Genomic DNA, 24,891 nt, shown 5'->3' on the forward strand with positions numbered 1-24,891 from the left:
AGTTTACACTAGATAATATAAGGTTTTTGGTTCCTTGTGGTGTGAAATAAAATAAAATGAGGATAATTTAAGGAGAGAAATACAAGTAATTATCGAGGAAAGACGGAGAATGTTCTGTGACCCTATTATTGATAATAGCACCTATCCAAGTTGGGAATTAGGGGGATCGAGCCCCCTCCCCCAGGAAATTTTTCAGTTTACACTAGATAAAATTAGGTTTTTGACTTCTTGAATAATGTGACAATTATTTAAGGAGAGAAATAATTATCGAGGCAAGACGGGGAATGTTCCATAACCCTGTTATTGTTAATAGTGCGTATGCAAGGTGGGGATCAGGGGCTCGAGCCCCCCTCCCCAGGAAATTTCTCAGTTTACACTAGATAAAATTAGGCTATTGGCTTCTTGAATAATGTGACAATTATTTAAGGAGATAAATAATTATTGAGGCAAGACGGAGAATGTTCTATAACCTTGTTGTTGTTAATAGCACGTATCCGAGATGGGGATCAGGGGGCTCGAGCCTTCTTCAGGAAATTTTTCAGATTACACTGCATAAAATTATGTTTTTGTCTTCTTGAATAATGTAACGATAATTTAAGGAGATACATAATTATAAAGACAGAGAATGTTCTATATAACCCTGTTGTTAATAATATTGCACGTAAACTTTTCTTGCACTTTCGGTGTTGTCACAGCGAACTTTTTGGAAGCTGCACAACAAAGGTAGCACCACAAGTAGGACGATTCGTTGTAATTTTTAATCTGGAAAGCGTGAGAGGGAACGTTCTTCAATAACAGAAGGAGTCGAACTACGGCAATATTAACTAATCGTTTTATCTGCGGAACGTTCTAGAATATAATGAGGATATGAATATGCAATTTCAATTTACCGCTTGATCTGTACAACAGAATCAGTTAATGAGACTTCAAAATTTTTCAGAGTATGGCAATTCATACAGTCGATTAGTGATCTGTGTGTCCATTGCTTGCTATGTAAGATCCAGTGATTCGAAAATAAAAAGGACTGAATATCGTACAGTAACGAAGTCTACTAGTTCGGGTCCAAAGCTGAAGACATTGACGACAGTGGAACTTCCGGAGCCTCAGTGTAGTGCAGCTAGTTCAGATCGAGGGCCGAAGAGATCAAAGGTCTCTCTCTCTAAAGTAAATATTTCAGTGGTTTATTAAAACAGAAATAAGCTTCACAGATCAACTGAAAATCAAAGTTTTGAGTGATGATTTAGTTGTGCCCGAACAAAATTTCATGTATGCAGTCAGAGAATTTCATGGCATAAAAGAAATAATTTTGTTTAAGCCTACTGGGTTCGCACACACACAAATACTTAACTACCATGAAGGGACAACCGAAAATTTTATGAATGTTGAGAAGAGAAAGCATGAAGATGTTGCATATGTAGTTATTTTAACGGAAATTGCAGGCTCTACCAGGACCCAAATCAGGGCTCTGGCATACCATGCCATTGCTCTACCAACTGAGCCACTGAGCCACCCTTGACTTCGACTGAGTTTGCGCTAAAATGTACAGGCTACATAGTACATGTTCTGTGTGTGTCAAATAGTAAGATGTTACCTGTTTTATTAACAAGCACAGAAAATAAAGGAGAAAGAAGGAAACTGAGGGGCATTCCCACCGGTTCAGGAGACATTTTTCTTCGGTGGTCAACACGAGCTGCCGCTTCGAGGTGACGATGACAGTGGCCTACTAAGGGAGATTTCACACTGTGTTGCCTGAGGATTTCACAAGTCGAACGTTGGTTTGTGAGGCCTTTTGTGTTGCTACGGTGTGAAACGTTTTTGTTGATTGGCTCATTCCATATGTCATGTATCGCGTATCCCTTCGGTCTGAAATCTACTTACATCTTGAAGATCCAAGTCACAGGAATGGAAAATTAGGGCTTTGTTAAGGTTAGGCGAAAGCACCTTAAAGGATAATATCCAAACCTGCAGGAAGAACGCATTTTACCTAAGTCTCGAATACGAAATGATAAAAACTTCTGGTGAGTTGTGTCCGAGATAAAGAATGGCGTGCCCAGGATTATCGGTAGGGAGACGGGTTACGAATACTATTTTTGGTAGTCAGTCCTCATTTGACCATATTTTCCTGTCTTTGACGTTCATTTTTTAAGGGCACGTCACTAGAAATAAATAAGTAAGCATTTGATCATATTGGGAGACGAAACATTAGATGTGTTGGGAACGGAAGGGTTTTCAGAGGCCTGAAAATGAACAATTTAGTGGATTTCCGCTTTTATAAGAGCTGCAAACATGGGAGGACAAGACACATTAGTGGTGTTCAGGCTCAAACCAGAGAAATATTGGAGATCTTTCTGCGTCCACCTCGCAGCCACAGTTTGAATCTTGCATTGTCGAGTGGATTGTCCATCCCGTGCATGTGTAACGGCTTCGTAAAAACACTCAGACACCATAGATGTGTGGATGCCTGATGAGAAGAAATGGACAAACACACACAGATGGTTCTGGCACACAATGTTAATGCATGAAAACAGGGGAGTCGAGTGGTAAAAAAGTTCCCATTTCACGTTCTGATTAAAATAGCAGCCTTAAACAGTGGCAACAATTTAGGGGATAGTTGCTCCCCATATTTTGCCTCTTAATCCTAGGCCTTGTCTACCAAGAGAAAGTAAACTTTCCTTGCACCCCCCCTACCGTTTTGGAACCCAATCGCCACCACAGACCTTAAACATACAATTGTGAGGTTCTATGTATACCCCTTAAAAAGATGATGTTCACCCCCCCCCCCCCGAAAGGAATTCCTGGATATGTGCCTGCTAGGCCAGACTGTCATTTGGGTATAATCACACCACTAGTCAGCATGGGGGTCCCCAGGATTCTTTCCAGGGAGGGGCAAACAAGGTAATTTTCTTTCCAGGTGGGAACAAAGGAGGCACATTTTTTCCCCATAATAGTGATGCCCCCTCGAAAAACAGTATTTCAGTCCGAAATTATTATGTTTCTTCAACTAATTTATAATAATGAACATGAATTACTGTAACTGAAATGAAATTATGTGTGAAATATGTAAGTTTTAGGTGGACATTCATTTTCCAGGAGGGCGTGGCCCCCCTTGGTCCCTCCATTCCATACGACCATGATAATCAGTGTTCCACCTATTAGGGCCATAGCATTTTTTTATCCAGTAAAATCCAGTTGATTTGTCCGTGGCCTCCAAAAGTTTTATCAGCAGGTAAACTACTTTCCATTATTTTCACTCAGTCATTTCCGCTTCTAAATAATATTTTATTTTTAATTTTCATTACTTTTCATTTCTCAAACCCCACATTGAATAAAACAGAATTTAATTATTCTTGAGAGGGACTTTACGCAGCCAATAGTTTCATAGAATTTAGTGATAATGCGTTAACGAATATTTCTCAAATATTCAAGGAAACAAGAAAAAATAAGCAGATATCCGGATGTAAATAAAATAATGAAAACGTTATTGTTATTTCTATTTTGCTTACGTCGCTTTTGTAACATTTGCGACGATGATGATGAACAATGAAGCGATGGAACAAATACATATGCATACTTGCTTGGGATTCGAACCTACAACAATTTTTGTCATATCTCCACCATGGAGGTCAATTATTATCATCATTATTATTAGAGCCCAGAAATTCAGGCATTTATTTCGTTAAAATAGGCACTAAAAATGAAAAAAGGCACATTTGGAAGTCGCTTACTTTTATCTATAATTTCTGGCAAAATGTTAAAATCTACATTGGGAAGAGCATTTCAATTTTCTCCGTCTTGATTGCACATAACTACAGGGTGTTTTTTGAAGTTCTCAACATTCATTGATAGTCGTCTGTCAGAGAGAATGTTTTTCATAATAGAAAATGATCTTTCTACTTCGACAGAAGTTATTGGAGCATACATAAAACAAGCTAATGTAGCTGGAGTAATTTCGGTAACAGCATTTTCGCCTTTAAGAATATCACAAATTGTTTTCAATTGTTTCAGGTCCTTATTTGCACTCAATACCTGTTTGCACTTTTCTGCAACAGCTGACCCCTTTTCTCCTGGCACTTCCATCATCTGCTGCATAGATTCCTCGAAGATTTTCATGGATGCTATAAGAGTCTCACCTCTTTTCTCTAGCTTTGAAATTGTCTCTGGCAATGCACCATAATGTGCAAAAATAAACGATAGTTCATTCTTCAGTTCTGAATAGCACAGGAGTTTTTTCACTTCACGAATTGAAGCCGCTTCATTTTCTGGAAGAGCATCTATCACCTCACTAATTTTTTCAAGGTTGTTAGCATAATATACAGGGTGTCGCAAAACTCTTTCAACAACGCTTGGGTGCTGGTAGATATCATAAAAACAAGTAACTTTTCCCTATAAAGTTTACCTCGAAAGCGCTTAGTTTCTGCTCTATAAGCGCTTAAAATCTATCCTGTACGTATGCAACCCAACACAGCAAACGCTTGCTCTGACATAACTACCAGGGGCGCGTGGCAGGGTTGCCACTAGCGTTCCTCGCTAAGGGAGATCACTTGAAAACAACAACTTGGGAGTCTTGCCTGAGCAAAATCCAAAACTTTAATGATACTTGAGATGTTGTAAGAAGCATTGACAGTATTTATAAACTGACCAAGGAAAATAATGGGCAGACTGAAATTCAAGATTACTCATTGTAAAATATTTGCATGACTCATTGATTGATTTGGTTTATTTTAATTCGCTTTTCTGCCACCTTTGGCTAATCGCGAAGATGATATGATGAAATAACAAATTACACCAATGTCTAGACCAGGATTGAAACCCGGGACACCTGGCGCCGTAGCGAGCTGTGCTAACCACGTTACCATGGAGTGTTTCGTGTATCATGCAATATCAACAATTGCAAGGGACACGTAAGGTAGGGGAAATCCACGAACGAACAAATGTATACATGATGTGTTTGCTGCCTCGTTTCAAACACGCAGACTGTAATTTTATTACAATTTATTTGAAAATTATTCCTATCTGTGCTAGCGTTATTGCTAATCGTGTTCGTCTCATAAGGAAATAATTTCAAGGCTCTTTTAATTTAATGATTGATTGATTGATTTGCTTTATTTTACTTCGCTTTTGTGCCACTTTTGGCTAATTTGCGAAGATGGGGATGAGTGATGATATGATGAAATTGATGAATGGATACTCACAAACATCCATACCCAAGCCGGGATTCGAATCCAAGGACCCTAGCAACGTAGCGCGTTGTTCTAACCACTCCGCTACAGGGGGCCGTCTTTCAATTTAATGAAAAACGTCGTTTTAAATGCACACATTAAAACTAGTGCTTATAAAAGACCAAAGCCAAGAAATGCATGCTTACATCAAGCACCGAACTGTAAAGGGCACTCGTATTGCACATTTGCGTATTATTTACATTTGTTCGTTCGTGGATTTCCCCTACCTCACGTGTCCCTTGCAATTGTTGATATTGCATGATACACGAAACACTCCGTGGTGACGTGGATAGCACAGCTCGCTACGGCGCCAGGTGTCGTCGGGTTTAAATCCTGGTTTAGACATTGGTATCATTTGTTATTTCATCATATCATCTTCATCTTCGCAATTAGTCAAAGGTGGCAGAAAAGCGAATTAAAATAAACCAAATCAATCAATCAATCATGGAGATATTTCAGAATGAGTAATCTTGAATTTCAGTCTGCCCATTATTTTCCTTGGTCAGTTTATTAATACTGTCAATGCTTCTTACAACATCTCAAGTATCATTAAAGTTTTGGATTTTGCTCAGGCAAGACTCCCAGGTTGTTGTTTTCAAGTGATCTCTCTTAGCGAGGAACGCTAGTGGCAACCCTGCCACGCGCCCCTGGTAGTTATGTCAGAGCAAGCATTTGCTGTGTTGGGTTGCATACGTACAGGATAGATTTTAAGCGCTTATAGCGCAGAAACTTAGCACTTTCGAGGTAAACTTTATAGGGAAAAGTTACTTGTTTTTATGATATCTACCAGCACCCAAGCGTTGTTGAAAGAGTTTTGCGACACCCTGTATAGCTGCTGATATCCAGGTTCCCCATCTCGTCAAGAATGGTAGCAGAGGTAAACTAAGCTCAGGCGCAACTTCCTGAAATTTTCGGGTTCGAGAGGGAGATTTCAGAAATATCTTCTTTGTATTCAAAATCAACCTGTCCACTTCTGGGTGCAACACACTAACTTCTTCGGCGATTCTGTGCATTGCGTGGGCTGATATGAAGGATGTTCGGGAAGAGAATTTTCAATGCTATGGCAGCCTTCTTCATATAGGGAGCTGCATCACTGATAAAAAGTAACACGTCATCATGATGTATACACCATCTGGCCAGAGCAGAAGTAGGGAATTTGAAAATAACTGAGCTATTGACGAACCATTGGCTCTCTCTAGTTGTTCTGATGTGAGAAGAAATGACGAGAATTCACCGTTGGTTCCATAGTTCCTATGATGACGTTGGCTATGTAGAGTCCCATAGTGTCCGTAGTTTCATCTATTGAAATCCAGATCTTTTTTCCACCAACTTCAGCACGAATTCTTTGCAGAGCTTCTTCGTAGCAGATGCTTAAATATGTTTTCCGCAGCGTAGATTCCGACAGCACTGTTTTTTAGTGTATTTCTCCAGGAATTTCCTCAGTGACTTGTTTTCCACTTTCCAGAAAAGTATTCCTGCTTCCATGAAAGCTTTGCACAGTTCAAAAGAAAACTGAGATTGCCTGTTGGATGAAGTGCCCACTGTTGAAATTAGGGATATCTTCTTCTGTCCGATCATTTTAGCAGCTGCAGATTTATGTTTTGCTGTTGATACATGCTGAGATATAAAGTATTTTTTCTCATGGTTGATTGTTTTTTTCACACATCTTGTCGAAAATGTGCTTTCACCAAATTCACGCAAGTAACCATGTAACTTACCACTTAATGGCACACTAAATTTCAGCATGATGACAACTACACGATCCTTTCCCTCCAAAGTGCAGAACTAAACTAACTTGATTTTGTAATCCATGCAAAGGCCCTTGGTCATTAGTGCTGTTTCTTGTCAATAACCTCCTGACACGGACGCTGGACGTGTTGACGTAATTGTGCAGGTGTTCTGCAACAGGTATTCATCAGTCAATCATGTACAAGGAAATGTTAACGGAAAGGCAATATCCTAAATCAGCATGAAATACTTTTTTCTCACACTTTTCTCCTTCAGTAATGTTGAAACATACCTGAGTTCAATATTACTTTAATAAGGCGAAAATTATTCACATAATAAACAGAAGAAAAATAAATGCCAACAACGTTTTTTGGGAGAAAAATAAATTATCCTACACATTTTTTAAAGAAATTGTCAAATTTCATTGAAAAAGGCAAACAAAGGTATTATAATTAAAAATAGGCAGTGGGGTCCCAAATAGGCAAAATGAAAAGGCTTCTAATCTAAAACATTCGAAACAACATAAAAAATGTATATCCGGAAAAATTTTATCAATATATGCAGTAGATAAAAGAGGCATTTTGCCAAACTTCCAGGCTCTAATTATTATTATGTCATGTGATCAACCAGCATAAATATGTAACACAAGCTTGGACAAACATAAAATACTCGGGTTCAGTACATTTACAGGTTATATTTCCTTTTCAATGGAAAAGATAGCCCTGCTCCCAACAGAAGAAAGTTCCTTCCTGGCGTGGCTCTGGTAATCGACCATTCATTCCAAAGAAGAATTATGAAATTCGACCTTGACCATTTGGCAGTGAGAACACGGCTCTCTGAGGGAGGGTAGAGGAATGGTACAGTCCACTCCCCTCTGGCTATTTCAAGGGTATGGCAAACAGAGATTTCGGGGACCTATGAATTTGCGGCTGGAATTGTTGGCGTGACAATTATACTTTCTTATATTATCTGCATTAGGAAAGTGATAAAAGACAGTTATACTGCTTTTGTTATCTCGCCAAATTTTCAAGTTAATTGCTCTCCTCTTTTTTCTTGCTAATAGAAACAATCCTCTTTTTTTTTCTTGGTGGCAAAATTTCTTATTTTATGTTGACACTTGCGAAACTCGAGAAACTTTTAGCTAGCAATAGCTGTCCAACTCGAATATCCCTCCCCCCGCTGGAAGCTCCAGGCGGTGTCGCAGGTGGCAGCACAATTTGCCGTGATAAAAATACGTTGCAGGCCTGGAATGTTAAAATAATTGCAAAATAATATGCAATATTGCCAGTAACAAAAGTATAGCAATCGCAGCATAAATGTTTCCTCTTGTGATCTACGTTGTCGGTTTTTTAATATTCTTCTTGTGAAATAAGAAGTGGAAAGACGTGAGAGCTGTATTTTGCAATTTATTATTATTTTGCGCTTAATGTAATTATACAATCTATAATATAGGTACGAGTACACACACGGACGAGTACGAAGAACAATGTCCTGCAAGCAGAATGTCGAAATTCCATTTGAGAGCTGCACAATCACAGTAGCAATTTACCATGTAAATGAATGGGATGAATTTTCAAGATGGCGGCCGTATTGAATAAGCTAAATTTTTATGTAACTCGTTTTTATGTAGGTCTACTGGTTAATTTTTAATTGGAGTCCAAACTCTAGTATCTATAATTTTTAATCTGACAGTAGTATAGATTCGCCCGTAAACTAATAGGAAGTAAAAATTGAGAGAGATTGAAAATGGTGATGGACAATTTGTGTCCACAAATCTTTGAACTGTCTGTGCAACATGGAATAAACTGTGCAAGATAGACCACTAAGTGATCTTCGTTATTTAAATAAAATATTTTGTTGAAATGGTGAACCTATTAACTTTGTATGTATGCAACAGTCTCAACTGTTGAAATCAATACAGTTAATGTCAGATCTACAAGCCACAAAACCCCACAGCATGGGGGGAATATAGTAAACCTTTCAAGCGCTCTCAGCCATTGACATAGAGGGTTTGTACTTGCGTATGCAAAAAATAACTTAGTTACTCAGGTACAGAAACAAATACAATATATGCAGATAAAGTTAAAGTTCCCTGTGCATATAACACAGTGCCATGAAGGCTCATTTAGGGTGGGTAAGCCCCATATATTTTCGATGTCTGCCATCTTAGAGATGAAGTGATCAGCACCATGCAGCAGCCACCTTTACCCTGGGTGGGCCTAGAGCCACTTTATGCAGGGACAAAGCCGGAAAAATTCCAACCTTAGATCACACACCCCCGGCTTTCCCACGTGGCAGTCAGACTAGAATCAGACTACGCTAGAATTTCACGAGAAATGCAGTGGTGAAGGTTTCTTCAATCTATCTTTAATCAGGAAAAAGTTATGACTGCATGATTGTAACACGTGTCATTTTCCAGGTGTGAGAAAACATCCCCTTTCCCATTAAAAAATTTTGAGTTGAATTCAATATGGCAGCCCTTTTCTTCCTCCATGGCTTGGAGCACACCAATGTGGTTCCCCCTATGGCTAACCTGTTTTTATCATGACCAATTGTACCCAGCCTAACTCCTTTACTTTTAATAGGGGGTGTTAAGGGACTTTTGAATTACCCTCTAGGCCCTTATATGTGACTTTGTCAACATGAGATCAAGAATTACACACACACATTATATGTGATGGTGGGGGGGGGGGTGGGGGTAAAGGTAGGTAGAGGGGCCCTAAAATTTGTAGATCTGGCACTGAATACAGTGAACCCCTGATTACATCGGTATCGGTTCAGTTTCTTTCACCAATACCATCCAATTGATTGATTGATTTGCTTTATTAGCTTTATTAGCTTTTTGGCTAATTTGTGAAGATGGAAATGAGTTATATGATGAAATTGATGAATGTACACTCACAATCATTCATGCCCAGGCCGGTATTCAAACTCGGGACTCCTGGCACGTAGCGCGATGTACTAACCACTCCACCACAGGGGCTGACGAGAGTGGCCAAGAGAAACAACTCATTTGTTGGAGTCCCACACAACAATTCCACGTACATTTCCAAAAATGATGCACCCTCCTGGGAAGCAGATGACAAGATCAAAGGCAGGGCTAAAGCGAAAGCGCTGCACCCAAAAGTGACATCGAAGGCATGTAACTGCCTGGTGGTCAACGCTGTGTGGAAATAAAATAAACCATTCATTGCTAATTCTTGCTCATAAACTCGTTTTCAAAACCAGCATTATTATAATGCTAGGCTCATTCTGGAGTTCCTGGGAAAGGGATGAATGTCGCTGTGGGAGGGAGGGTTGTGGATTTTCTTCTTGTGCTCTTAACCTTCCGTGTGACTGCTGCCCGATGCCAACACTGCAGTGACTTGTTTTCATTGCAGATGACAGAGAATAATGGACAGCAGATCATATACAGAGCTGCCAAATGAGCTTTAAATATATATCTGTATTTGTGTATATTTTTACTTCTTTTTCCTCCCTCCCCAGTTAATTCGAAATAAGAATGTTGTTTTTACATTTTTATTAATTTTGCATTCCTTGTGCAAGTTGTACGCTGTATGCACTACATACATTTCATTTTACACACTATAATTTTCTCAGATACACAGATTTTTCGGTGTATCTGCAACACTTGAACAATGCTTGCAACATTTCAAAAACTTATTCTTTTTTTGCATCCACTGAGGGTAGAAATAAGTTCATATAAAATGTCACAGGACATTTTAAGTGATATAATGTTATATGAGAATAATTTGGAGTATTTGATATCATTAATATAATGTGGTGTGATGAGTTTTGTGACTCGGTAACTAGCCTTTGTTATTTTACTGGAATTATACAAGCATCAATTTCTAGTGCTGAGCCGATAAGTATTGTGATATTTTTGCACCGATACCATTGTCTTTGAATCGCTAGAAGTGCGACCAAAACCAAACTTTGTTCCTTTCCAAAGGTTAATTCACCTTTTCCAACTTACCTTCGGTTTTGAAAAAAAAAAAAATTGTGCATTTGTAAAAAGCCTGTACTCAAGTTTCCGTGAACAGCAAGTACGTGACACAAAGATCCATACGCAGATCAAACTCGCGTGCAAATGAAGCAAAACTTGAAATTATCCCCATAGGAGTTTGCTGCTTCTGTTTAGTTCTCTTCGAAGTCTACCAACCAGACTTTGTTCGCACAGATGCGGTCTCGTGTAACTCCAATGAGGTCCTGAAAGCCAACAATGCATCCTTCCACTTTCTTTGTTGTTTGCGGACATCTCTCTTTTTAGAGACTTCCTGCAGACAAAAACGTCATCAAGTTTTGTTTGTCCAAACCTGGATAACTGGGTTTCAGCAGGCATGTTTCGGCATAGGGAAGGTGTCAGGGTAATAATTTTCTTTGACCAACAGATGGCTGTTACTTTGTGGAAAGTGTAGTGACTGGTTTGGATTTTCCTCCATGCCAAGGGATAGAACTATGCTTTTTGTTTTTTTAAATCAGTTGCCGAAAGTATATATCGAAAGCAAAGTCACGTCGGAATATCACTGTACTGAAGTCAATCGCCTGTTATAGAAGCAAGAGACTGGTAACTTTCCATTCTCTCCTTACATTTCGTTTATAATTTTAATTCTCTTTTTTAAAGGACAAAAAAAAGACTAGATTGGTTTTACATTGCAGCTTTACTGTTAGTTTTAGACGTTGTGTCCAGCTGGGGCAAATCGCCATTCATTCTTGTGTTCACAGATGATTTAATGTTAGTTCGGAAGAGTGATGCCTTAGTTTTAGAGGAGGTTGAAGAGGCATGACCTCATTTTTCAACATAAGGGGGGGAGGGGGGATAACGATGACATGATTATCTCACACTTAGCTTCTCTTAATATTTATGTAATATTTGAAATATCTGATTGATTGTCACTGATCTAAAAAAAAAAGACTGTAAAGTTGAAATGCATCATTACAACAGAACATAGTTTGGTGGGTTAATTTATTCATCGCTCCTCATCAGAAATTCACACGTCCTGTAAAATTATCCTTCAACTTTGAGGTCCCCTTTTTCTGCAGATGACCAGCATATTGAAGGCTGAACACTGTAAAAATTTTAATTAGTCCAGAATATTTATCAACATCAATACACAAGTTCAATCAAACGTAAGATAATTATGTTAAACTGGCTGTCATTTTAATAAAAAAAATCTATATTCTCCAAATAAAACATGCTACGTATATGTTAATGGTGAATTTGCATTAATTTCGAGAATATTTAGACTGCTAAATATTGTGTAGCATTTTGCACTCTGCATTGACTGGTATTAGTGATTGATATCAGTTGAAGATACCGATACGTATACCCTAGAGTTAACCTAATTTATAGTTGCTTGAGTTTGAGTTGACTTTTAAGTCCACTTTATGCACAGAAAGGCTAAACGGGACTGGACCTACAGTTTAAAGTGAGATTCAAACCACTAGGTACCTCGACTAAGTATTTAACCCAGGATCCTTTGATTATAACGCAACAGTACCCCTATGCCATCAGGGAGCCCAGTTCATCAAACCAAGGCCGCGTCCAGGTCAACAGCTTCTGTTGCCTAGAGTCACATAGAATCCCCCTACAGTTATCATTTGACTCTGCGGCATAGCGGAGTTGGAAGGTGCGACAAGTGCATGCTTCAACTCACTGTAACCGCATTGTACCTTTCACTTTGCAGAGGCAACATTTACTAAATAGACTATGTAAAACTCAATGGTACTTGGACATTTTATTGATGGCACTGTATGTAGAACAATTGTAAAAGAGGTGGCCACATTTTTGACATTAGTAAATAGGTGGAAATCATTATGATGTTTGGTTGGTGAGCGACGTCTAACACCTGGTGGGAAAAATGGCAACCGTACTGTAATGCGGCAAGTAGATCCGGATGACATGGAAAGCAACGATAAAGAATGGAACAAAGCTCTTGCCAATTCGGACACAGCCTGAATGGAATAATGGTCACTGAATTAACAAAGTAAAAACAAGTGTTTTACAAAGTATATATTTTTTTATAATTCTATACTTAACTGTATTACCGATTTTTACGGAAAATCTTTGAAGGTGCAAAATTATGACCAGGAAAAGGGGGGGGGGGGTTGCTGATAAAATGCCTTTATTCAATGCTCTCTTTTTCTGCATCTACTGTATATAATTCGCATAGATAACTAGTTCTGCCGAATAGGTTTTGTTGGTTTCTTTTCTCGCAGGTTTTGCTACATTATCTTGGTTGTTGGTGTTTCTAAGTCAAATTTATTCACAGTAAGGCTAATCAGGACTGGGTCTACAGTTTAAAGTGGGATCTGAACCACTATGTGTCTCCACCAGGTATCGAACCCATGACCCGTCGATTACATTATCTTGGGAACTATTGAGCCTGCAATGATTGTATCATACAATTTTATAGAGCTTGTTCTGCTACAAAATGATAGTATAGGTTTTTATGTAGATGCTCAAGAAGAGTTAAAATCATTTTTCTGTCCAATTTTGTGACAAAACATGAAAGGAAGGTAAAAGGTGCTGAAGCATCAAAGAGGGGGTAAAAAGGCCTCCCGAAAAGGTTCAACAAAGTTTTTTTTACTTGATTTCATGTTCTAAAATACAGATATCAAACAATCGGTATGAAAACAGATATATTTTTGGAAAGGTCCTGCACCTTATATAAAATCAATTTCCCACTGATTTTATAGGAGGTGGAAAATGTCCTTCATAACTCCCAGCCATGCCAAGCAGTTCGATCTGCTACGATTATTTATTTATTAGTTCTTCCTGTGGGCAACAAAATCTTCTACCCAAGATAATTCCAAACAATGTCCAGTATAAACTTTTAATAAATATATATCTTCTTTCCACCAGTACATATATTTTACAGACAAACGTCTGGAAACAACTTATGAAGATTTCCTTCACACTTGAACATGACATTTCCTGGGCTAAAAATTACACAAAACATTTTTACAAAATTACAAACATAATTGATATACAAAATTGGATAAAAAGAAAAGCTCGTTCTTGTGTATATGTATGATTCATAAAATATCGTTACGCTTACACGTCTTGAAACAGAAAATATGGTTAAGCTTATATGTTCTAAAATGGAACATACATATATTTCACACTATTTAAATAGCTTGCCGAAAATCATTGGTAATAGTGGCATAAATAGATGTGAATTACAGATGCAGTCAAAGCACTCAGGCATCTGTCTGTGATATTCAATTGTGTTCAGCCATTTATATTTTATAATATAGAGAATTATAATTTCATCACTAACCAATCTTTCACCGTACATATTCTACTCTTACAAGAACACGTTTGGCAGGAACTATTATGTACGTAATATTACACTTTTCACTTTGATTTAAACTTTTTTGATTTGCTTTTCCTATCCGAATAGCTATCATTTCCTTCACTAGCAAGATGTCTTTTTGTTCTTTTGTTCCTATCTCCGTTGAAACTTGTCGATTCCTTTGATGTATCTTTTCTCGAATGATGCTTGGACCTTTCCTTGTGCCTTCTGTCACTACCACTGGAAGACGACGAGGTGTCAGCACTTCTGTGGTTCATATGGGATGGATTCTTTCTGGAGTCGTTCATTCCGAGAAATTCTATTCTTTTATCACCGAGTAACTCATCTAAAATACAGCCATGCTGGGAAGATGAACCACGTTCCTTCTTCACGTGTTTCTCGGCTTCTTTCTCCTTTGTCTTCTCCTTCTTTTTCTTGCTTTTTTTATGTTTGTGTTTTGCTTTCTCATCTTCCGAGGAACTGGAAGATTCTGAATCTGAGTACTTCCTTTTCTTCTTCTTCTTTGACTTCTTATCCTTATTGTGGTGTTTATTTTTGTTCTTCTTCTCTAGCTTCTCCAGCTTTCTGTAAAAAAAAAGAAGAAGAAGAACTTTTACATTAAGTATATTATAGACCAATACTGATATCATAATTACCGATACTGATAACTAGGTCTCGGAAGTTGAAGACCTTAAAATAGCCAAAAAAAGACCTAAAAATATTAAAAAAAGGACCTAAAAAGGACGTACAAACGTGATCCAAATTTATTAATAACTTCAGTTTTAATTACATATTTAATTAATAAAAAAAAATACAAAATTCTGGTGGTATGGAACACACAGTGCAAAAAACTGAAAGCTTCAAAACAAAAGAAAGTTGCCACTTACAGCGAGACCTTAGAGACAAGTTACGGTTAAAGGACCTTGTACCTCACCTGCTTTAGTCGTCTAAAAATATATTAATTAATTTTTTTTTTTTTTATTTCTTTACTACAGAAAGGATGTTTAAGAGGTGATGAACTGATGATGATTCGAATTGAGAATGGGCAGTAAAAACGTAGTCGAAAGAAGGTGAAGTTACAAAAAAAAGCCTTTTAAGACCTAAAAAAAAGGCTAAAAAAGGACCAATATGCCAAAAATCGCCAAAAACGGCAAAAAAGGACAAATAAAACCCACCTTTTTCTGGCCTACAATGACCCAAAATTAACATATATTATGTTGGGCCTTGTCTTCGGACACTAGGGAAAGAAAGGATTTTTCCTCAACTTCCAAGCCCTACTGATAACCAATATTCTACTGATTCAATACAAAATGTGAAATTGTTCATTGATCTGCTTAGTAAATGTAAGCTCCCCGGACAAAAAATTAGTCACCCCCTCACGAACACACAGTAGTCCCTTTATGTCGATATAGGTGGCATTGCACGGGTACCATGTGGCCACATGACCCCTCACTGCGGACGTATGACCCTGCACTAAACAGCGCATCAAGATGAGTCAGAAAGAATGTGATAAACATGCATGTGTTTGGGCATGCTCATGGGCACACACTGAATGAAGTTGCCTGATTTGTTGCTGTATCAACGCGGACGGTCAAACGTGTCTACAAGGAATAGTGTACCATGTGTGGGCATGAAACATAGCGTCAGAACTGCGGTCGCAAACCAATCCTAACCCAGAGGGACCGAAGACGAGTGTTGCACCTTGTCAGTGAAAATCGGTTTCAAGCCAGACAGTAATTGCTGTTGTCCGTGAATGCAGGTCCATCCCCACCAATTCCTGAACGAACACTATGCAGGGAACTGCATGCAATGAACATCTGAAGTAGAGTACCATGCAAGAGGCTACTGCTCACAACAGCACATAAAATGGCACGTCTTCAATGGGCTCGAGAACACCGACACGGGACTGTAGGGGACTGGAAACGTGTAATGTGGTCTGAGTCCCGAATTTGTCTTTTCCTCAATGATGCCAGGCACAGAGTTCACCGACGGCCCACATTTCATCTGCAGTGTGTGGAGGGTGTGGTTCAAGCGGGAGGTGGGTCTGTGATGGTGTGGGAGTGTTTTTCATACCATGACTTGGGCCCACTCGTTCAGGTGTCTGTCAACATGAACCAGCATGTGTATCTGGACATTCTCGGTGATCAGGTGTTGCCATTTATCCAACATCTTCAAGCTGACTATGCTGTGGACAATCCCATCTTCGAAGATGATAACTGCCATGTGCACGGGGCTCAACGTGTGTATGCATGGTTTGAAGAACATTCCGGCACCTTATCACGCCTGGTTTGGCCTGCAAAGTCCCCTGATTTGATCTTCATCGAAAATGTGTGGGACTATGGAGCAGCGGATAAAACGCAGACATCAGCATCCATGTACTTTGCTGGAATTACAGGATCTCCTGCTGAGCGAGTGGATCCACCTCAATGTGACATACCTGCAACACCTTGTGCAGTCACTTCCTCACCGAATCCAGGAGGTTTATCCAGGCCAGAGGCAGTATAACCCACTATTAGATTAGTTCCCAAGGGGGTGACTAATTTTTTGACCAGGATGCTTATGTTGCTAGAAGAACCACTAAAAAGAAGCTGCATATTTAGTCATTTACTTTTTAAAGAAGTGTGGGATTGAGATCATATATTTGTATCCATAAAAATTATAATAAAATTGCAGAATATCACTAAATTATAAGATATTTATAGATATAACAGGCTGGTAAAACTATCTGTAATTTTACCAATAAACCGATATGCTTAAAAATCAAGACTTACATTCCAAAAATTTTAAATTTCCCACAATATATAGCAAATTTCATGATCCCAGGTTCATTCCCCAGTGGGAGCTTCAAAATTTTCTGTGTTGGCTTACAATCATGAGGAGAAAACAGTGGTGATGGTACTCGTGCTAACCGTGGTGATGGTACTCGTGCTAACCGTGGTGATGGTACTCGTGCTAACCATGCATCACCCAATGAAAAGCTTCTTCGCAGGTCCTGGCTCTCCATGCACTGTTGCACCATGGAAGTTTTTGCTTTTTAATAAAGTCATTGTACAAATTTCCCAGATTTTTAGATTTACCTTCAGTGTAAGTTTGTTCAGCCAGGGACGACCAATTCTTACAGGACTCGCAACTTCATTCCGAGTGCATTACAACCACAGACATCTAGATACAGACTGGAAACAATGCATTTTTGTTTGAAGGTGCACATTATAACTCGTTATTATTTTCATATTTATGAAGAAATCATTTGTTCTCACTTGTGGAGTGGAATATGTAGTTATATGCTTATTAGTAAACTTAGAAATTGCAATCTTGTGTGGTGCAATGACTCACAACCTTCAAAATAGTTGGAATTATGAAGGAATGCTCGTACCCACAGCCATGATAGTATCACCCAGTTTTGAAATTTTTGGCTTGAAGTTGAACCATGTTTCCAGTCTGGTATCTAAAGTTCTGTGATTGCAGCTATGTGTTCGGTGTATAAGTGGAGAATCAATTATGAGGAAGATTTCATTGTGGATGTATGTAGTAAAAACTGGCTAAATTCAAGGTAAGCTCGTTTATTATTCAAGGTAAGCTCGTTTATTATAAAAAATTAAGTTGTTTTTGTATATTTTTCAAATACCATGAGCTTTTTCAAGTGTAGTAAAATCATCTTTGTTTCACATTACGTTGATGTTGATTCATAAAATATACTATTGTGAAGGCTTCAATGGCAAAATAATGTAAAAACACAGTTAAGTTTATTTTGCAAATGAGTTTTAATAAGACTAGATTGGGATCAAGTGAGTGGTTAATTTGGCTTGCAAAATAAGTCAGATTGTAGAGAAATATCAATAAGTAGGTCAGATTGTAGAGAAATATCAATAAACATCTACAGTCCCGTATTTTTATAAGAACAACTCGGAAGCTGCAAAACTTATGGTTTCATGTGAAATGCTGAAATTATATTTTCCACGTAAGAGACAAAATTACAAAAAACTAATCCCCTTTAAATGTTTTAAAAGGAAATAGGGTGTGCTTTCATCGGATATGTATAAAAAGTGAGCATAAATATTGCATCTCTCACAGACACGATTTTCCTGTAAACGCAGTCTGGCAGATTTTGATTCGGGCATGGATGTTAATAGTGTTTTTCACTTATGTTTTTGAAACTCACAGAAATATCACTTAGTGTGTTTCACAAGAAGTGTTTGCTATTTCAAAAGATGCCTCAAATCCATTCTCAGAAGAGATATCCATGTTCCTGCAAGTTACAAGCGGTCTCAAAGAAAGAGTTTTATCACATGTGCTTGCCACCATATTGTACAGTCACGGACACTGCTGGGTTGTAATGAATACATTGATTTTCAATGGAATCGTTACAACCAGTCAGTGTCCGTGACTGTACATATCGATGTGATTGAAAATGGGATGCGCGACATTCTTTGATACACAAATCGAATACAAATTCAAGAATCGGTCGTCTCTGGTTCAATTTAGTCCCTTGAAAAATAAAATTCAAGGTTCCACTAATAAATTACTTACATTAAGGAAATGTATTCCAGTCCTGCAGTAAATGTCGTTCATTCACAAATCAGAGGAAAATGTATTCCATATTCCTTTGTTCAATATATTAATGTTTATAATTTATTTGAGTAAATGCAATATTTTTAAGTTTGCATGATCCTGTAACTATACATCATAATTAATATGACACAGTTTGTATATCATTGTACATACCTTATTGGTTTATCTCTATGCGATACAATATTCTTTGGTTATCATTAACACTACTTTCATTTATTACTAGCTGATTACCTGGTGTTTATTTATCCCAACCTTGTATTAGACAGGAAAATAATGAATTCTAACTATAGTGTAAAATGGAACTAATTTTAAATGTGATCGTGAATGTCACCAATTAGCAGTGATCAGAACGGTACATTTTAAAAGTAGCTTTGCTACAGCTACATTTACCAAAAAGCAGCTCACTCCGCTACTCCTGTTCGCTATACTCGCTACTTCTTGTGCTACTTCTGCATAAAAAAAATAAAAACAACCATATGGATATTTACTACTGGTAAATAGATTGTTATTTATTATCATGATTCCCATCATTCGATAATTTTGATAGCAGTGTTACTTCAGTTCCTTATTTTTGAGAATAACGTACCTATGCAAGTGGCACATCAATTCAAACTTGATATATGAATATTGCAATTAGGGTATTACCCAAATTAATGATTACAAATTTACACAAATAAAATTTGGTAGGATTACGTATTTATGTTCACACCAACATATTTTTCTTGGGAATAAATATTTCATTTTATAATAGACTGATATGAAGGCAGCATTTTTAATGAAAAGTACCTGGGGGCCCTTTGATTACAGAAGGGCTCCAGGTTCGATACCCAGCGGAGGCACATAGTGGTTCGGATCCAGTCTCTTATCAGCTTATCTATGCATAAAACAAAAACGAGGAAAGATGCCAAGTTGGGAGGATGGGATCCCCCTGCTCCTCCATTTCCCACACTGCTCATCATTCAGCATTCATCCTCGTTCTCACAATTAGCCGAAAGTGGCAGAAAGCGACTATACGAGGTGTGGCTAGAAAAAAAACCGGTCTGTTGCTACAAAATCTTTGATTGGTTATTTTGTACAATACGGACATTATCCCCTTGAAAGTACTCCCCTGAACTATCGATACACCGCTCCATACAAATTTTCCATTTCTGGAAGCAGTGCTCCAAATCATTTTCTGAAACCATGTTCATAACTTCAGTCGCTTTTTTTTCACAGGTTCTACGGTCATAAATCTGTTTTTTTTTTCAGTGCTGATATGACCTTTGGGAATAAAAAAAAGTTGCACAGAGTGATACCCAGCGAATAGGGTGGATCATGGGATCATGTTTGGCCAAAAAAGCCTTGACTGACAATGCCGTATGGACAGGAGCATTGTCCTGATGAATCCATGATTTGCTTTTCCACAAATCAGGACGACATCTTCTTACTCGCACACGAAGGGTCGTCAGCACCTTAATGTAATAATGTTGGTTGTTTTGCAATAGCTCGAATACTCAAGCGACGATCCTCTCGAATCAATTCATCGACATTTGCAATGTTTGATTCCGTTTTCGACGTGCAAGGCTGTCCAGGGCGCGCAGACCCTCTCTTTAAACCTTTGAAACCACTCAAACACTTGTGTGCGTGATAAACACTCATCTCCGTATACTTCCTTCAACAAACCATAAGGTTCTGTGGCGGATTTTCCGAGTTTCATAAGAAAGTTCACATTGATATGCTGTTCCACTTTCACACTTAACATTTTTCCGACGGATCACAGATGTACGGTTCACTTCGTCGACAAGCTACAGCGGAACTGACCGCTGCGCACCCTGAGAAATCACACAGTCGATAGGCAGGATATCATGTTATACATCATGCACCACTTGGCCTTGACATGCTTGCCGTTTGTCAACAGCAACATCAATCAGTTTTTTTTCTAGCCACATCTCGTAGATAAGAGAATAATTAAATAAAGCATTCATCCTCATTATCATGATTGAGAGAAGTGGAACAATAGATGGGAAGGTAAACAGAAAAGGGCAAATGGGTGGTGGACTATATCAAAGTGCTCGAAGATTAATATGGAACAGAAATGTATCTATGAAATGCAAGAAGGTAATAGATAACACATACTATGTGCCAATAATTGTGTATGGAGCAAAGACTTGCACAATGACAGAGAGAGACAAAAGAAAGATGCAGGCAGTGGAGATGACATTTTTAAGGAGTATATTGGGAAAGATTAGAAGGGATAGAATAAGGAATGAGGAGATCCGACACAAAGTGGGGGTGATGAAGCTTCAGGACAGGATAGATCAGACACAGATGAGATGGTTCGGGCACATGAAGAGGATGGACGCAGAAAGACTACCAGTAAGAGCTTACAATGCACAAGGAGTGGGAATAAGGGGGGGGCAAGATGTCCGTGGAAAGAGCAGATAGCGGAGTGTGTTAAGAGAAGAGGACAAGATTGGAACACAGTGGAAAGAGAGGAGTGGTGGAAAACAAGAAAAAAATAGAAAAATACATAAATTTGAAAACTATGTATACTAACTAAAGAAAATTGTCGTTTCTGCAGGAAAGTCAATAACTCATACTTTTTACAATATGATAAAATATATTGAGGAAACTGTCGTGTAAACCCGAGTGTTCTAAACGTATTGTAATTTTAAAATTTGTGAATAAGTATTATCGCAAAAATAATTGTAATTCAAGAAACTCTAACATTCTTGTAAGAATAATTTCTTGCTGGTGATATACAGATAATGATTAGTGCTGTTAACATACTGAGTCATTTATTGCTGGCACTATTCCTTTGTCAGTGCAGTGGAAAATCCATCGCTCGTTTTAGCACTGCAAGTTGTGTTTTACACAGTAATTAATGACATTTTGGTGTCTCTTACACCATGGATATCCACAGGATTTGTTCTGGGGATGATGCAAACGAGGCACTTTTTCCAGCAGTGCGGCAAATGAGGAATGTTTCTCCCAAAATAGCAAATTGGCTAAAAAAATGTAGCAGTTAGCTGGAATAATTCATATATGTCAGTTAGTTATCTGGATATCTGAATTATTCAGATACTAATGAAATAAATTATGCAGATATATATAATCTACAATATCAAGATATTTATAATCTAGATAATCTGTATCTCCATGTAATAGACTGTCTTTATGAACCTCCTGCAAAAGTAAGGTTATTGTCGATTTTATCTGATGCTGTTGCCACATTCAAAATTCATCTTAAAATGCTGAGAAAAAATGTAGCTGTAGCGAAATTTTCGCTACAACTACAATTTTCAAAATGGAGCGCTGCTACAGGTACAAATTTTGTAGCTACGCTACTTCTGAACACTGCCAATTAGCTTAGATTCCGAAAACTATGAATTCCGACACTAATCTAGGTCATGTATTGCATTTTATTTTTCATCCCCTCTCACCCCCCATGCTGATAGGTGATGAACTTGAAGTTGAACCGCATTGGGAGTGTCACGAAAACTATGGATTCCTCATGTCTTCACAACACAAAATCAAATCAGCCTGAATGTTAGACAACCCGAGAAACACTATCATTGGACGGGATTGCATAGTCTCACGGATGTCTGTTTGTGCGGAATTTAATATCGGTTGTTTTCGATCATTTTTACATGTCACCCCTTCCCACCCCACCCTTAGGGGTGCCAGGGGTGTCTTACCCCGAAAGTATTCTTTCCAGATTGCAAGTGATAAGTGTACCAAGTTTGGTTGAAATTGCTCCAGGTATTCGAGTTATGCCAGAACAAACAAACAAACATACACACCCACACACATACATACATCCAATTTTATATATAGAGAGATGTAAATAGGCGTCTTCAAAGTAAAGATACACAATTGTATAATTTTTAATTTACAACCAGAGAACGGATTTATATGTACTAAAAATGTGCTAAATGTGTAAATACATATTTAATTAATTTCACCAAAATATGGAGTTAAATAATGGACTTAAAATTCTAAAAATTTAACTTTCTCATAATATAAGATCCTACACGAGCTACATAAAAAACAGTCTCTGCACTCTGCATTGTAACTATTACCATGACTGTCTTGACGAGAAACCAAAAGTGAATCCCATTATGTGGGCCACAAAATCGTTGCTTTTGGCACTACTGTTGGTCAAGCAACTAGTAGTGATGATGGGTTTAGCAATGAGCTGCTCCACTTGGGACTCCGTTCCATCACCGACAACAATTGTAAATAAACAGGAATTTCTAGTGTTTTACAATAGCAAAAGCAAACAGTTGAGAGGTGTAATATTGAAAAGAAAGAAGAAAAACATTATTGTTCGGATGACAGAAAACTTGTAATTAATGAAGTTGGAGGGTATAATAAAGGCCGTAAACTTTCGATTGTTTAACTTCACTTTAGACTTTGTTATTTGCAAGAAATTCACCCAACTCATTGCGTCACATGGGGACATGTAGGTATTGTATGAATATGGAGTGTTCTGAAATATGGAAATAATATGTAAAAATGATGCCATGGTGCACAAAGATAATACAAAATATAACCGATTTCAGTTCCATATATAAATATGTATTTACATATAAATCTGTTCCCTGTTTAGAAAACATATGAAGTCTGGGAACCAACTTCTGTATCGCCGAGTCATAGAAATATGCCATCTGCATGTTGAACCATGATGTAACTTCATATTTCACCTCATCATCATCGTCGACCTGTTTGCCGAGATGTTTCTCTAGGTGAAGAAATGAGTGGAAGTTGCTGGGCATGAGTTAAATACTACAGGGAAAGGTGGTCCAAAACATATCACTTGAATCTTTCAAGATGTGAAATGGTGATATTTGTGATGCTGAACAACGAGCATGGTCAGGCTGCATGCAGAAGTCGCATGTCAATATTTCCATCCTTTTGAACAGTTTGTCAACAGGATATGACAATATGTAGCAGCATCAACTGTTGTGTCAGGCGTCATGAAGTGAACCAGGAGAATGATGTTTGTCCCAGAAAACTGATGCCATTTTTTTTTTAATGAAATTTTAGTTTTGAATACTTCAGTTTTGGGAGAATGTCTATAGTGCCATTGGACCACACAATTTTCTATACCTTGTCACAGCTTTCTGAATAGTCATCCTAGACATGGGAATGAGGCAATGCAATTCTCTTATTGTCAAATGCAGATTTGTGGATTTTTTTTTTCAATTTTGTGAAGGCCATCAGAAACCAAAGACCACCCTTTTCTTCATCACAAACAGTGGCAGCGATTGGGGGGGAGAGGAGCAGTTGCACCCCCCCCTTTGTGCTACTTTTGCCCCTGCACTATGATAAAACTTACGCACAAAGGTAAATTAAACTGTCCTTGCCCCCCCCCCAGTTCTTTTGGCACCTTGCTCCCGCAGTTCTGGAACCCAATCGCCACCGCTGGTCATGAAAATTGGTCCTGCATCCCAGGAATTCATCTTCATGGCAAAACTTGATCACAAAATTCTGATGATTCATAATGTTCCCATACACAGCAACAATGTATCTCATTTTCCACTGGACTCTCATCTTTTGCATTGAGAAGCCATACGATGGAACACACCTCACAGTTGGCAGTGTTCTGGATCAGCGCTGTCACTTCAAACACCTCTTACTGGAACAAAGCTCAGTGTAGCCACCATATGCATGGCAACACTTTCCTTTGTGTACATGCAATGTATCTTCGCTTTCCGGATAAGCCCCGGGTTAAAACACAAGAAACTAAAGCATTAAATATATGATGAAACATATTAAAACATAAGAGCTTTAATTATTGGGGGGGAGGCATCTAAAGGAACAGCTGTAAATAAGTACTTACTTCAACAGTCTTTGTTTCTGCTTTGTTGAGAGTGATTTGAGGAATTTCATTTCAGAATCCTTTACTCTATCATTGTCAGAGTCATCGCTGCTACACACCATTTGCTACAATGAAATTACAATAACATTTAGATAACTACAATATACAAGTTGGTCAGTTGAAATGTTAAACACAGAATTATTCAGAAAGATATATACAGTGTGTCCAAAAAAGAACTCTGGAGTTTCAAACACCAGTATATCAATCACTCTTG

General features: G+C 38.1%; 1 protein-coding gene across 1 annotated transcript in view; it reads right to left on the reverse strand.

Moving 5' to 3' along the window:
• Window positions 1-13,769: 13,769 nt before the first annotated feature.
• LOC145987109 (corepressor of RBPJ and splicing regulator) overlaps window positions 13,770-24,891 on the reverse strand; it is a 50,850-nt gene continuing 39,728 nt past the window's right edge. The window contains exons 6-7 of the mRNA XM_083121585.1: window positions 24,639-24,742; window positions 13,770-14,830 (exon numbers count right to left, since the gene is read on the reverse strand). Coding sequence (XP_082977711.1) covers window positions 14,308-14,830; window positions 24,639-24,742 — 627 coding nt within the window. The 3' untranslated portion in view covers window positions 13,770-14,307. The remainder of the gene's footprint in view (window positions 14,831-24,638; window positions 24,743-24,891) is intronic.

The sequence above is a fragment of the Lepisma saccharinum genome, chromosome 4 (assembly GCF_977018435.1).
Source record: "Lepisma saccharinum chromosome 4, izLepSacc3.1, whole genome shotgun sequence".
Classification (NCBI taxonomy): domain Eukaryota; kingdom Metazoa; phylum Arthropoda; class Insecta; order Zygentoma; family Lepismatidae; genus Lepisma; species Lepisma saccharinum.